This window comes from Lytechinus pictus, chromosome 5 (genome assembly GCF_037042905.1).
Source record: "Lytechinus pictus isolate F3 Inbred chromosome 5, Lp3.0, whole genome shotgun sequence".
Classification (NCBI taxonomy): Eukaryota; Metazoa; Echinodermata; class Echinoidea; order Temnopleuroida; family Toxopneustidae; genus Lytechinus; species Lytechinus pictus.
In genome coordinates this window covers 13799959-13816032 of record NC_087249.1, presented here as the reverse complement: position 1 = coordinate 13816032, position 16074 = coordinate 13799959, and the positions used below count along the sequence as shown (strand labels likewise).

The window sequence follows — 16074 nt, the reverse complement described above, 5'->3', positions numbered from 1 at the left end:
ACTTATTCCATATGTTGAATTTAAAATGTCAGAAAGTGTCATCGGAAGAAAACAAATGAAAGGTTATTGCACTTTGATAGGATTTGAAGGTTAAATGATATACTCCATGCATCATTCACATCATCCAGCCTTTAACAAATATTTTCACTTGTTTTGATCACTCTACTAATTAAAATGCTAAATCAGCAATTGAAAGATTGGGGAGTGAAAACCTTATCGAAATGTTGCATTTACCACTTAAAATGGTTCGACTCATTACTTAAATTGTTGGATTCAGCTTTACGCAAAGTTGGATATAACATTTGTTATGCCTCTAACCTTTCAATTACTGATTTTACCATTGAAGTTTTTAGAATTAGTTGATTTTTAAGGCAACTCCTGTGCTTATTCCATTATTATAGGATTTTTCCTGTTACATCTAAAATGTTATCTAATCACATTAATGATATATTTTAAATGCATCACAATCGCCCGCATTTTCAATGCAGTAATTAAAAGTAATATTTATGCTGGCATAACAGTAATCTGAAGGACAATATTCTCTCTGTTAATTTCACATGATTAATGTAAAACACACGCCAGACAAAGAGCAACGTGAATGCACCATGTTGATTGTCGGCTCTTTTCCCTTTTGATATAATAGTAGTACAGCCCATATCATGTCACTGAAATTTATAACTTTTTCGGAGACTGTGGTAAGCCGAACTGGGCATTATTGGTGTATTCGAACAAAATGGTTATTTTAATATTTCCTTATTATACAGTTATACAGAATTGCATCAAATGATAGATTAGACCACGTATTAGCCAGAGATTATGGCTTGTATATACAGACGAAATTAATATTGGGCCATTTTTGATTTTTTAAAAGAAAATTCCTTTAAACTTTCAGTTCTGTCATTAAAGCTTTTCCTATTTGTTTTCTTTTGTCCAAATGGAGAAACAAAAGATGGTGGACATATTAAAGAACACCAACATTTTGTTAAATCAACTGAAATTATCATCCTTCCCGTTATCTTTCAGGAATCAACTTAAAGAGAAATGCCAGTAGTTGCAGTAAACACTGATTTCATGAGAAAGTCTGTAAAACCAGGCTTAATTGTCAGTATATCATCGAGGATCTAGATCTGGTACAGTTACATAAACTGAACTTTGTGAAATCTTGAAATCTACGCTGAAAAATGTTCACGCTGAGGATCACCAACACAGATAGGCACACGTGGGACAGTGTATTATTATTACTGGAATAAAGACCCGACGGAAGTGACCGAATCCGCGCTTATTTTGCTTATTTCTCAGCAATTACACAATTTCTTCCAGAATCCTTTGGCACATATTTTTTATTCATACAAACAGACACTTGGGTGGTCATTATATTAGATTCTGTAAAAAGTCATTTTGAGATCGTTACCAAAACTGGAATTTATCTTTAAACTCAGATGCGATATGGTCATTCGGGGGGAAAGAACTCAACTTTGCAACAGTGAACTCTCACTGACCAGTCTATTCAAGATCTTATCCATTGATGTTCCGCTGTAATCTGGTAAGTTAAATATCTTTTGGACTAGTATCCTATTATCATAGTTATGTAACGCATTTATTCCACAATACTGTTGCACAATGGATCGAAAGTATCCCTCTTGATAGATCAATGTCCGTCCAACATTACTCTTAAAAAAATTTGCCAATATTGGGTAAAATGGGAACATGTATGTTTGCTGGGTAAAAGGATACTAAATAACTAGCAAACTTAACGCAATGCTGTGTTGAAATTTACCCTTTAAACTTGCATTTTTCCCAAGATTGGGGGAAAAATTACCCAGCAAAGACGCTTCTTCCCTTTCTACCCAATATTGGGTAATTTTTTACTCTTCTTTTTGTAGAGTGCAGGTTCACTCATCGGGGGGGGGGGGGGTGGGTTCATGATCAATTTGTCAGTGATTTTCACTGAGAATTTTTTTCTGAGCCAATCAGATGTAGGGATTTCCGTATCTTACAACAATATTCAGTGAAAGTTGCTGACTATATTTTGTTTCGCGAAACTCTCCCCAGACGTGGATTGTGTTTCGCTCATCGTTAATGCTGAACGGGTACTCCAAGCTTAAATTAATATGATTTGGTTAATATTATACATGAATAACATTTGAATCATGGATCTTATGGTGTTGAAAATGTAAATTTCTTTTAAAGTAATGGAAATGAGGAAATGATGGAATATCAATAAGTGAGTTGATGATATCCTATCGCATCCCCATTTTCCATTCTGTCATTCAAATCTTTATTATATTTGAATGAAAATATCACACTTTTAACGAATTAAGTTCGAGTAATATAATCATGATAAACTTACACGTTAATATAGAGGTGTAACCATTTTTACATTCTATGAGAAGACAGTATAATAAATTAAAATTTCATATATTCAAATACAATAATAAAAGAGGGGGCATCATCAGCTCGCTAATTTCCATATTGACAACATGCATACAACTATCAACAATTAACTAAAATTACTCTTTATTATTCATCCAATTGTTTTTCAGAATTTTGTTGTTTATTTTCGCCGAATTTACTGATTTCTTTTTACCTGGAGTACCTCTTTGTAAAGCTTTAATCATAGAATCGCAAGATTTCTCACGTCAGACTGCGCGTCATTGCATACCTGGAATAAATCGCAAGTTTCTAAATATGAATCTTGTCTATTTTTATTCTTCTTTTCCAGTTATTGCTAATTTAGATACATTCTCGAAAATAGGGGATATAGACAAAATAATACCTTTCTGTCTAAAGCTGAAAACGTCAATTATAGCTCTCATTAATAAAGGGGAGGAATTTATAACACGGTTTGTCCTGGTTGACGAGAAATGGATAAAAAGGGCACTCTACAGTCATGTCTTTAATACTCTCTTTCCCTGTGGTGACGCCATAAGGGGGAGAAGCAAGGACTCCTTTTTCATTGCTGTCAATTGAACCATGACGGATTTTTTTTTCAATTCCCATGGAAGAGGGTCGTCTCGCCCACAGTAAAGAGTTTTTGCAATACTACGCAGACGGTTTCTGGAACATAGAGAATCTATTGTCAAAAGCCCTTCAAAACAAAGAAGCCTTTGTCGAAAATCGGTGAATCAAAATAGCAGTGTCGTCCTGCACCCTGGAAAGACGATATATTTGCATTTTTTTCGTCAGCTCCGAATCTGTTCTGCTGACCATGCAGGTTTACCGATTTTCGACAAAGACGTCTTGCATGTACCTAACTATGCATTGTAATTTGACGGGCATTTTCAATAGATTAACAATGTTGTAGATTTCGTCCCCGTTGAATTGCGAAAACTCATGCACCAATAGCCAATATCGATATGCGAGCGAGTCTAATGACATTTATCATGACAACTTCAGAAACTGCATTGAATAAAACTGAGGTGTTGAAACTGGGACATCAGTTGGTGTCCATACATAAATACGCCATTAGGTATTAAAAACTATGATAGTTTGGACATAGCACTAGCAAATTTTACACCAGAGTGTTAAAGAAACAACCAAAGGTGTTGTAATAACACACATGGATGTTGAACTAACACTGTATAAATTTAACGCCATAGTAATACTGGTGTGGACCTCCAAACCAGTTAACACCACACTTTGTGCAGTGCAGTGCTCTTTTCTGAAGCTCATCACAAGATCGGGAATCATTAATTTTGTAGATAGCATTGAATAAGGAGCTGTGGCGTACCTAGGATTTTCCACAGGGGGGGGGCAAAATCGGCCGCCAAAAAAATTGACAAGCAAAAAAAAAAAAAAAAAAAAAAAAAAAAAGGTCTTCAAGCTCGTCAGGGGGGGCAGTGATATGTATTTTGTATGGGTTGTGGCTCGTCAGGGGGGCAAAGTGCCCCCCCCTGCCCCCCCCCGTAGGTACGCTAGTGATAAGGAGATGTTTTGATCAAAGGGCGGCGATACTCATTCATTCTTTAATCAAGTAATGGGTCGCTATACCAAGGTACCGTACATTCAATCCTTTCATAATGATTCGTATCAGGTCTACACGTGCGTCTGGAGACAACTAGATAAAGACGCTACAGGCTTCCGAATCCCTCAATTCCTATTAACTTGATTACAGGGGAAATTAAGCCTGGACTCTCATGCCCAGTCCCCGGGCCCTGTCATACCTGCTCAATAGGTGGTTTCAGACCGCCTCGAAGTTCGCCAGTTCCAGGTATTCTCTGATCGGGAAATTTACCCCGATCAGAAAATACCAGGTATTTTGGCGGTCTGAAAGCAAATTACGCGTAATATCCCCGAAAGAAAATACCCGATAAATAGTAGGTACTTGGCGAAATTACGAGAACTTTCGCGGGGATTTTTCCAAGGTCGTGGGTATTTTGGCGGTCTGAAAGCAAATTACGGGAACTTTTAGCCCAGCGTGTCGTTGGGTGCGGCGCCGTGCATGGGTTGCTGCTGGGCTAGTGATTTTGAATTTCGCGCCTTGCTGCTTATCAGACCATACTGCGCATGCTCGTAACTTCAGGAACTTATCCCGAAGGGTATGTTTCAGGGCGGTGTGAATGCAGGAATAATTAATGGGTATTTTTCAGCCTAAAAAAGTTCTCGTAATTTAACGGGGATTCTTGTGATCGAGGCGGTTTGAAACCACCTAGCGACTCCAGACCGACAATACATTACGTTGATGGGCGATTCCATGCTAGAAAAATCAGCTATTTTCGCAACATTTTTCAACCTATTGTCCAAACAAACGAAGAACTTCAATTTGTTTTGTGGTAATAATAGAGTACTACAGTAACTGGGTAGACATATGAAAAAATGACAACCAACAAAAATATGCTGTCCATGAATGAATTAGAGGTGAAAATGTTGCATTTCGTACGGGGCATTTCTGAGTCCCGTACGACACACAACATTTTCGCCCTTAATTCAGCCATAATCAAATATTTTTTGTTGGTAATCAGTTTTTCACATGACTACCCATTATAACTTAATTATTGACCAAAAATAACTTTTCATTGCTCAAGCAGTCAGCTAAGAGACTAGATATTGTTGACAAAATGTCCCGTACGACACGTATGGAATCGCCCCGTTACCAATGACACAACATCGGTTTGCAGTTGGTTTCGATAGTGTGACTGTATACTCACTGTAGTCTTAAGCTCGGCCAACATGAATAGCATCTTACAATGCAGTATTCCCCGTTCGACTGTTGCTTGAATTATGAAGAATTAAGATCCTTCCTTTCTGCATGCGAATGGGGAACCCACGCGATGATATCAGGCTGGATTTAATGAAAAGTAGCTAAAGGAAAGAACACCGTAAAATTAGGGCATTATCATACAGACACTTGATGGTGTCCCGAGAGGATCCAAAATTAAAGTGTTGAAATTTCACCAAAGAGTTTTAACAGAACACAAATAATATTGGAATAACCACCATGACCACCATATAGTATGACCAAAATTTCGACATAAACGTTAATTTGGGTAATACATGCATTTTTTTTTCTCAAAGCGGTAGTAGGGTATCTTTTTCAAAAACCCGAAGGATACCACCTGGGCACCCTTGAGCATAATTAATTATTGTCATACGCCACGCCCATTTTTTTTTTCAAATTCCTCTTAATCACGATTTTTTTTTCTATTTTACAGAGTAACATATCAACACCACCAATTTAACGTCGATGGTAAAATGATTGGTGCATGTGGCCCCTACTTACACCGGTTAAACACTTCTGTTTTTTTATGTAAAGGTTATTTTGGTGAATGTTTGATGATGATCCAATAAAGAATAAGTTTTGACATTTAAAAGTTTTGACATTTGACAAGTTTACTTTAGTGAAATCACATAATTATGGGCAGAGCAGCTCTCTGATATCATGTGATATGAAATCCATAAAATGATTTTACCCGCGCATTTGATCTTAAAAGAAAAAGATTTAGACACACTTCCGTGGGGACACTTTTTTCAAGGGTTGATGACTTGATGTGAATTATAAATTGCATGACCTTTGAGGCAGCTGCTCGCTTTTGGAATCACAAAAAATGTAATTCTAAACATTATTCTATTTAGAAAGAAAAAAACATCATCAATACGTTTCTCTGATTCCTTTGCTTTTATTTCTGTTTAAACCATAGATTTGATTTCACTTCCCTTTTCACGCCTTTCGTGTTCGTGCTTCCTCTGACGATAGCTTGGTTGTGTGTGTGTGTGAGGGAGTGTTAGAGGGTGTGTGTGTTTAATATTCCATGCTACGAGTATTGCATTTTAAGACTTCTTTGCGACGTCATTAATGGAGGGTTATCCTAACTAATGCTGGATGAACTCAGGGTTATGGGCCAGATAGAGTCGGCAAGATATTATGTCTCCATAAAATATGCCGCCATATTGATAGGGTGGACATTAAAGAGGTACTCCAGGCTGTAAATAATATGATTTGAACAGAAGGATGAAATAAAATCAGACAAAAAACTGAATATTACATCAAAATTGGACAAGGCGTAACAAAGCTATCACATTTTAAATTTCAGTGAAGCAAATCAATGCATGTCTCCATGAACATGCGATGAGTAATGATGTCATATCCCCACTAATTTGTTTATTTGTTATTATCTTAATCCCTCTTGGCTTGAGGTCTTTTACTGGCCTTACTTACACTAACTTCCCTTTGTGTCAGCCTACTCCTTTTCTTTCATCCCCTTCACTAACCTGATTGGTCTTCTCTACTCACTAATGCCCCTTTTGTCCCCTTGTTTCTTGTGTTGCTGTAGCTTGTCTGTGGTCTATATTATGGTTGTTCCGACGAAGATTCTGCTAGGATCGAAAGCTTAGGCCCCTTTTGACTTTCTTGTTATTATTATATTATATAATAATATATTTATTCCAATTAAGTCCGCCAAGCATGAAAATATTTGGATTGACAACTGATTCAGTGTGTAAGATACTCATTGCCATAACTTATTTTGCTATAATGGAAACATATCATACACACATGTATGAAAATATGAAGCAATTACGTTTTAATACATGTCATAATATAAGAAAGATAAAAGAAAAGGGGACATCACTGGCCCAACTATACATGTTCATGACGGCGTGCATAACTATTTTCGCTAAATATTGCTACACATCAAAATCATGTTTTTTATCACATTTTGATGACATGTTCAGCGTTTGCTCGGTGAATTTACTTTATTCATTTAGATTATTTTCAGCCCGAACTACCCCTTTGAACATCACATTCTTTTATTTATGTATATTTTGAAAAAAAATACAAATATGATGACTTAACTTTTATTAGAATCATATAATTTTAGAATAGAAATTGCAAGTCCATTAAGATCGGGTTTATGCTATTTCTCCCGTCAAACTTTGAGATCAAAATAATATTTCATTTCTTCTACCTATGCTGCTTACAAGAAAAGAACTGTTATACACTTAAAATCGAATCAGAAATATTATAAGTGACGTCATATTATTGTCTTGATTTTAGCGTTTTTCTGTGGCATTTGGCAAAATGTCATTAGATATATTTGGTTATATCTGGTTTGTTTATTTAGGAATAATGCTTCCACGCTGCTGCCGCTTACCCTTTGACATTTGCAACGAAATAAAATCAACTTCTGTTCATCAATGCGGATTTGAACGAAATATATATATATTGGTAGATTGGATAGAGTTTGGTAGATTCGTAAATACCGCAATCTCATTAACATGCTAATGAAACACTCAAAGCGTCTTAGCCGTTCAAATGTCATTTTCATCGAGTCTTCTTGTAAAAGCATGGACCTTTCAAAGCAATTATCTTTGTCTGATGTACGCATGCTCATACGATAAAAAAACAATCTAGAAAGACAGATTTTCTTCAAAATACAAAAATAGGCTTTAATTTCCTTGTCGTTTTTTGTTGGAAATGAATTTGAATTTTAATAGGTTTTAGTTATTAATTGCAAGTAACATTCACTGACAGTAATAAATTATCGAATTTTTGCCCCCAGATCGTATTTGGGCTATGACTAGGGGGCCATCATCCTTCGTGGTTGTTATTTTTTTCTCTACATTATTTTAAAAAATGACGCCACCTATAGCACATCTCGTATAACCCCTCCACCCCCACACTGGAGCCATTTCCGTGACTGGAGCCCCGATCAAATTACCTTGGCGCTGCCCCTCCATTCACGTTGCATAATTCTTCCATTATTCAGGCCATAATTACGTCTAGTTGGCAATGGTATGGTATGAGCGCCATGGAAACACGGAGGAAACAGGGTATATGATATTTCCCCCGTGTTCCCTTGGATGACAATATATAGCTTGCTGGCCTGATGTAGCAAGTGGTAATACGTCACGACTAGTGAATAAAATATGATGCTCGGTGATATCATGTCATCTGATATGCCATAATCCCTGATTTCCCCTGGCGACCTGTAACCCGTAGAACAGACGGTATCTGGTTTTTGGCAATTAAAGCAATGCTCTCGTCTTGGTCCTAGCTGTTGCTCTTAAAGGTCAAGTCCACCTCAGAAAAATGTTGATTTGAATAAATGGAGCAAAATCAAACATAATGCTGAAAATTTCGTAAAAATCGGATGTAAAAATAAAAAAAGTTATGACATCTTGAAGTTTCCCTTACTTATCACAAAACAGTTATATGCACAACTCAGTGACATGCACACTAAGACAATCGATGATGTCCCTCGCTCACTATTTTTTTTTTCATTGTTTGAATTATACAATATTTTTACAGATTTGACAATAAAGAGCAACTTGACCACCCCTTACACTATTAAAACAATGGTAATTCCACATGTTCAGGGAGGGATTGATCTTTGTTTCACTTGACAATGAGGCGAAAATTAGAAAATGTCATATTTCTTATAATAAAATACAAAAGAAATAGTGAGTGGATGACGTCATCAGTCTCCGTATTTGCATTCCGACCAGGGTGTGCATTTACTGTTTTGTGAAATTAAGTGAAACTTCAAAGGTGATAACTCTCTTATTCTACATCATTCCGATTTCGATGAAATTTTCAGTGTTATGCTTGTTGGAATTTTCTTTTTTATTCCAATCAACTTCTCCTTTAAAGTTAAAAGAGTCCTCATTTTACGCCACAGTCGCACTGGGTGAAAATGACTCCAAGTCGACCGATGGTATGTTATTGGAGTAAATGAAATATCTGTGGTCGATCAAGAGTTGGTTTTGGCGATGTGACTGTGCATAATAGCTCGCACAACGAAGGGATGACGTCAAAATGTAGGCCTACCCACGCATATTCCTATCTTCCGTGTTGACATTTGTCATTTCACACTTCCTATGTTTCCATATTCTCATAAAAAGTGATGAAATTTATTCTATTTGATTGAATAATAATGTATAGACACTTTCCTTCTTCATCCAAAAGAGGTGGTCAGGGCTCGAACTTCGAATGCCCAGTCCCCAAGTCCTCAACTCCTTATATCTGGGGGTGTTTTATTAACATTTTTGTCCGACAGGTTGTGAGATCTGACAACTTTCCTTGATCTTCACTGGCTAAGAAGCACTGTAATTATGGTATCTGTCGGATAACATGGGACTTGTCGGATATAACGTCCGACAAGTCTTTTCATGAAACGCTCCCCTCGTCACGTTCATTACACGTAATGAAACCTTCTCTGAGCAGTTTAGTCGTGTGATTAGTATGCGCACATTTCAATGGTAACACATTAAAGTACTGCTCAGTTAATACATCATGTATATATTCGTTCATATCGCAATGATAATGTTATCAAGCAGCAAAACGGGTACCTTTTCTCTCAAAAACATTTTAGTTGATCTACCCAAATAAAATTATAGGCTAATTTATCCTCTGTACACTAGCGTACCTACGGGGGGGGGGGGAGGAGGGGCATTGTGCCCCCCCCCTGACGAGCCACAACCCATACAAAATACATATCACTGCCCCCCTGACGAGCTTGAAAGACCTTTTATGCCCCCCCCCCCCTGACGAGCTTGAAGACCTTTATTGCCCCCGCCTGACGATCTTGAAGACCTTTTTTTTTTTTTTTTTTTTTTTTTTTGCTTGTCATTTTTTTTTCTGGTACAATAACCTTTATTTTTGATTGAAGCCCTTTTTTTTTTTTTTTTTTTTTTTTTTTTTTGCTTGTCAATTTTTTGGGCAGCCGATTTTGCCCCCCCTGTGGAAAATCCTAGGTACGCCACTGCCTCTGTATCACATACAGTTATTTCATAATAATTTTAATGATGTATATTTTATGACTAGCCATTTATAACACACAGTCAATTAGAGACAGCGCGCGGTTCGCTGCCCCATTCCAAAATGTACACATTGCTATTGAACAACAAAGGGATGCATAAGAGGTGTAGTAAAATATTATGAGTTCACAATTTCAATTCACCATAATAATAATGAATGCTGGGGAGGCACCAGGGTATTGTGATGGGGGTAGGACGATCTATTCAAGAGATACACAACCAACACGTGACCTTTAGCTCTTAATCTTCCTCCTCTCTTTCCGTTTTCCCCTTGTTCATTTTCCGTTTTTTCTCCTGTCCTCCCCCTTTCACACCTTGAAAGATCGAAGGGGCTGTCGCTAATCCCTAGCCCCCTTCCCCCTGAATACATACGAGTCAATAATGTGATTGAAAGCCCCAATTATTTGCCAAGAGCAGTCTATTGACTTCCAGTTCGGTATTCTATTTGTATTTTTATTTCTTTCGAGAATCTGAGATATTAACATTCCCAGGCCTCACTGCAATCTAGCCTACCATGCGATCTAAAGAAAAATGACAAAGCAGGTCAACTATTGAATGTAACAAAGAAAAATATATTTTATGAATAATCGACTCATTCTCATTATCTACCCTACCATTGCAACTGCTGACAAATGTTTCTGAACAGTAAGATTTTTTGTTATCCACTAAACATTGTGCACGTTTTTTTTTTTCATAGTATAAATAATGTGTGTGGGATCTTCTGAAGATTAGGGTGGACGGGGAACAATGTCTTTGCGTGGATCCTCACCATGCTCACTTTGTACGGTTATTTGGGGGTATCTTCTACAATAACATCAGTCAGAAAGTTACAGACTGCTAACAGAATATTTTTTCTTCTCCTCCTTCTCATCCAGGGAGCCGTTACAGAAGAGACTTCTGCATCTATAACAGAAGATATTTCGAAACCTTTACCAGAGGAGGTGAGAACAGATGTCTTTGAACTGCCAGAGGTATCTCTCACATTTAGGAATATCTAAGAAAGACACCCATGTAGAGCTGCTCTTGAGCTCGCTTTGACAGTGATTTTCATCAGACAGCTTATGAAGGAACAACTGCTCCCAGCAATGTAAGCCTTGCAAGGAAACATAGAAATAAGGATACGACATTTAATACCTTCCTGGTGTGAAGAAAGTCATACGATGAAATTCTACACGTCGCTATGGAGTTTCGGTCGAACGGTTGTAGCGTGGTGTTGCCTTGCCACCTTTTTCGATGTGGTCTTGGCAAGGGTCTCCAGGACTTTTCCGTGTCCCAAGGCATGCTTATGCGACTTGATCACACTTAAAGTGGACTGCTCGGGAGGTGGACTCGACGGCTTACCCTCTACCGTTCCACTGAACACAAGAATCTTACTCTTTCAAGAAAATAATTTGGGAAACGAACTCACCATACCTGTTTTCAACATAACAGCCATGGTTCGCCTCCGGCAGTTGTCCGTTGCAAATAATTCGTTGAGTTTCATAGACTCGGCGGTGTTCCCAAAACAAATAAAGTTGATCAAATTGAACTTTGACAGTAACTACCTTGAGGGCATACCAGCAATGGTTCGCAATATGCGATTGCTCAAGCACCTACACCTTAGCCGTAATCGAATATCTAGTATTAATAAAAACGATTTGCCGCCGTCTTCTACCATAGAGAAGTTATATTTGGACTCGAATCAGATCTACATCCTTGAAGATGGTGCCTTTGCCGGTCAAAAGCGGCTTGAAATTTTATACATGGCGGATAATCTCATCAGCAATATTTCCACTGGTCTTTTTTCGAAACTATCGATGATCATGCAACTTGACTTATCTTACAACAACATTGGTGCCGATTTTAAAACTCAGTATGATTTTCTGAATGACGACATTCCTACTCCCAAAACTGGAGAAGTTGGCGTTAGCTCACATTCGGGTCTTGGGCCACCTCTAAACTTCAGTGAATGGTTCACGCCGAACGTTGCTCCCAAACTAGAATATCTTAACCTAGAAGCAAATGACATACAGACGATCGCACAAAATGCCTTTAAATTATTCCCTGTACTTACTTCGATTAACCTGGCATATAATCAGTTGATAGCATTGCCACCACAAGTATTACATACTTTAAATAACCTACAAATTCTTGACCTTAGTGGCAATAGATTACGTGAATTGCCATATGAGCTGTTTCAGAAGAACACGCGCCTTGAAGTCATCAAGCTAAACAAGAACCTCTTTGTCAATTTACCAGAAAATATATTTGTCGGTGTTGAGAAGAGCCTCTTGGAACTTGATCTATCGGGAAATAACCTACATAGCGTTTCGTGGATGAACGTCGATCTACGACATCTCATTGTTCTTGATCTGTCAGCGAATGCTCTTACGGATGCGGGGAGCTTGACACATATAGTTAGCTTACAAAGGCTGTATCTTCAGGAAAATCAGCTGTTTGATATTCCAAACGTGCGGAACTTGACACGACTTCAAGAGTTACACTTAACCAACAACTCCATCAGGACCATATCATTTGATGCGTTCAACGGCAATGTGGCGCTGGAATTAATCGCGCTGGACTACAACGAACTCGTCACTCTTGCAATGGAACCCTTCGAGGGTATACCCTTCCTGCAGACTGTCAAAGCCGCGGGGAACCCTTTCAACTGCGACTGTAAAATGAAATGGATGGCAAAGTTTGCAGAGGATACAATGAGTTACGACCTGTATCTGAACGGGATTTATGCAGATGAGATGGGCATACCGGAAAGCACGTTTGTGGCTCTTGAAGCTTGGATAGCACCCTTGAAGCAGCAAGTCGTATGCGTAAGACCTCTTCTGGTTCAGGGTGTGGACATTAACACGGCTCTCTATAACTTCGGACCTGACCTCATATGCAGCCATTTTGCAAACCCCAGGAGTATCATGGTCCTTATTCTCACCTGGTTCCTCATTATCATCGTATTCCTCATTCTGTTCTGGGGAAAGACCTTCTGGATGGCCCGGAAGCAGTTCGGCAGCTCCAGGCCTAAGCTCGGCCAAGAAAAGCCTAAGGACGACGATACGTGTTACGTCATCTCGGCCGTCTCGAAAAAGGCGGGAAACGGCCAGTACCATTTGCTACCGGACAAGAGTGACAATGAGCCGTTGGTATTTCTCTCGAACCACGATGACGAGGCCTGCAAATTAAGGACATTTGAAAGGAGCTCTACAGAAATATTTATTGAAACCACCGTCTGATCTCGGATATCTAAAGCAAACTCTTGAGTTCAGTGAATCTTGGACTAGTTAGCAGACGACCACTCGATTGTTTCGAAACGGATCTTGTTTTATATTTCCGTTTATTTTTCACCTAAAATCGTAATCATTGCCATGTGTGCGTATGAATGTGTGCCAGCTTGTGAGTTATATCTTGCTCCTACTCAACATGCCCGAGAAGGATATAATGTACTATTCGTAATTTTGTTTGCATTATTATACTATTTGAACAATGTCATGACTGTGTTCATCATGAATATGTTAGCTCTCATTAACAAAACTGAAAGATAGTTTCCCATTTTATAAATATGAAGCTGTTACGTATGGATAAATATTGGCTCCACCGAAATTCATTTAATTAATGAAGATGACTCGGTGGATATTAAATCTGCCCCGAACACAAAAAACCCCTATATCAAACTCACATTACTTTATTGTATCGAAAGACTAACGCAAAGTAGCTTGACCAGAATGTTCTTACGTTGCCTTTGAAAAAAATGGTTTTAAGGCGGTATCCAAGACGGTCGTTATGACCTGTAAATTGACTTTATGCACATCAACAGTAGATGTCCGATGTGGGGGCTATCACACGATTATCTTGTTTAATAAGCACAGCAAACACTTGTGTACATAGAAAATCACGCCAATGATTTTACCATGTTTACACTGATGTTAAAACACTTACTTCAACATCCATCATGTCCATCGGCATTATTGCATGACATTTGCTTGTTACTCAACCGCGTACTCCGGGCTGACAATGATTATATCTGAATGAATCGTATGAACTTCCCCGCGCAAAAAGTTGAAAATTTCCTGAAGCCAAATAACAACGTTATTGAATTTTAAAGTTTAGGGATATTCTGCATGTGAAAGCAGTTATAATGCACGTCGTCATGAATATGCTGTAGGTGGTGATGATTTCATATTCCCACTTTCCTCTTTCTTATGAAATGACATGATATCGTAATTATTTCATATTTTCATACATGTGTGTATGTATGATATGTCTCCCTTGTAACAAAATAATTGCAGCTATGGTGGTCTTACCAAGAAGATTCTATGACTGGAGTTCCATTAGGCAACAAATTCATTCAAGCAGCTATTCATTTCTAAAGAAGCACACAAGAAAGAACGGCAATAAGGACCTTTTTGATGTCCGCCTTCGAAGCCGCCAGTTTCAATGAAGAAATCCGAGGGGTGAAATTTTACGAATATTAATTTGTATCAATTTTTCACGTTTCATATTAATAAACAAACTGACATTTGAATGCATGACAAAACATCAATAACCAAGCACTATTACGACGAGATATTTGCCCATATTATATCAATTAACCTTTAATTAGTGAAAAAATAAAGAATTTGACCTTTACTGAAACCAGATTTTAACACTTTCCGATCGTTTGCGGCGAATGAAAATTTCAAATGTGGTCGGTGGAATATTGTTATTCATTACTGTATATGCCAAAATGAGTGCCCGCACATGCCCAGTCGTATGATCTATATATAGATCATACATAAAGGGAAATATGCTTTTGTGATGATAATTACTTTTTCGCCGCACCTTGGTCTGGTTATATGTGTAGTACATAATTCGGAGGCATGCGAAAATAAACTATGCAATATGTCCTGAAATATGACTCAAATTTGCTCGACTGGGCATGTGCGGGCACTCATTTTGGCATATACAGTAATGAATAACAATATTCCACCGACGTTATAGCTGCGGAGTCATGCGGGAATCATTTGTCTACACAATTGCAAGAGATGTTGAGCAAAGTGCATGCCATGTAAGTATTAGCACCCGAGGTATAACAGTAAGATCAAATAATTTGTTGACACAATTAAAAATGAATGGAAACGCTCCAGGACACACGGAAATCCAAGACGTGCCATCCAAAAATAGCCGCAGTTAATTTGAAAATCAATACTTGGCATAATTTCATTTTTCACTCCAAATATAATTTTTCATGTACATATGGAGGGGGTGGGCTACAGGTGGCAGGGGGCTAGCGCCCCTAAAAGTTTTTAAGTACGTACCGTACGAGATTCTGACATTTTGAAACGTTTATTTTCACAAAACGGTCTTATATTAAGCGCATCCTGGGCAGAATACTAGTAAATGGTATAGAAATAAGGTAGCCGATAATGCCATACGTTTTATTTATTTTATTTTTAAGTATGTGACACCATTGGCTGCCTCATTTTTAAGCCACGTATGATCTGCATGTCACTGTTTTGTGAAAATATGCGAATGTTTAAAGACCATAACTTTCTCATTTTACATCTGTAAAAAAATATATATTTTTTTTAAAGGCTTAAACACAACTTTTTGGGTTAGGGTAGACTAAACTTATAATAGATACAATAGTCATTTCTGTATCTGCCGCCTGAAAATATCCTTGTTGCAAAATTTCTGTTGACTGCAAGGTTCAAAATGGGGCCCAAAACTGTTTAATGCATACTGAATTAAAGGGGGATTTCGCCCTGACGAAACGTTGGTCTTATTAAAAGCACAAAGATTGGAGCAAAATATTGGCGAAAATTTCGATGAAAATCCATCAAAAAATGAGAGAGA

The 16074-nt window shown here is 37.9% G+C and overlaps 1 protein-coding gene across 1 annotated transcript; it reads left to right on the top strand.

Moving 5' to 3' along the window:
* Positions 1–1455: 1455 nt before the first annotated feature.
* LOC129262377 (leucine-rich repeat-containing G-protein coupled receptor 5-like) lies at positions 1456–13894 on the top strand. The gene is made up of 2 exons (XM_064099856.1): positions 1456–1543; positions 11130–13894. Exon 2 carries the CDS (start codon positions 11415–11417, stop codon positions 13473–13475), a length of 2061 nt encoding a protein of 686 aa, XP_063955926.1. The 5' UTR covers positions 1456–1543; positions 11130–11414; the 3' UTR covers positions 13476–13894.
* The last annotated feature ends 2180 nt before the right edge of the window (positions 13895–16074 follow it).

What these genes read in the sequence shown, in the direction of transcription:
- LOC129262377 (XM_064099856.1), top strand. Translation starts at nt 11,415, where the DNA reads ATGAAATTCTACACGTCGCTATGGAGTTTCGGTCGAACGGTTGTAGCG.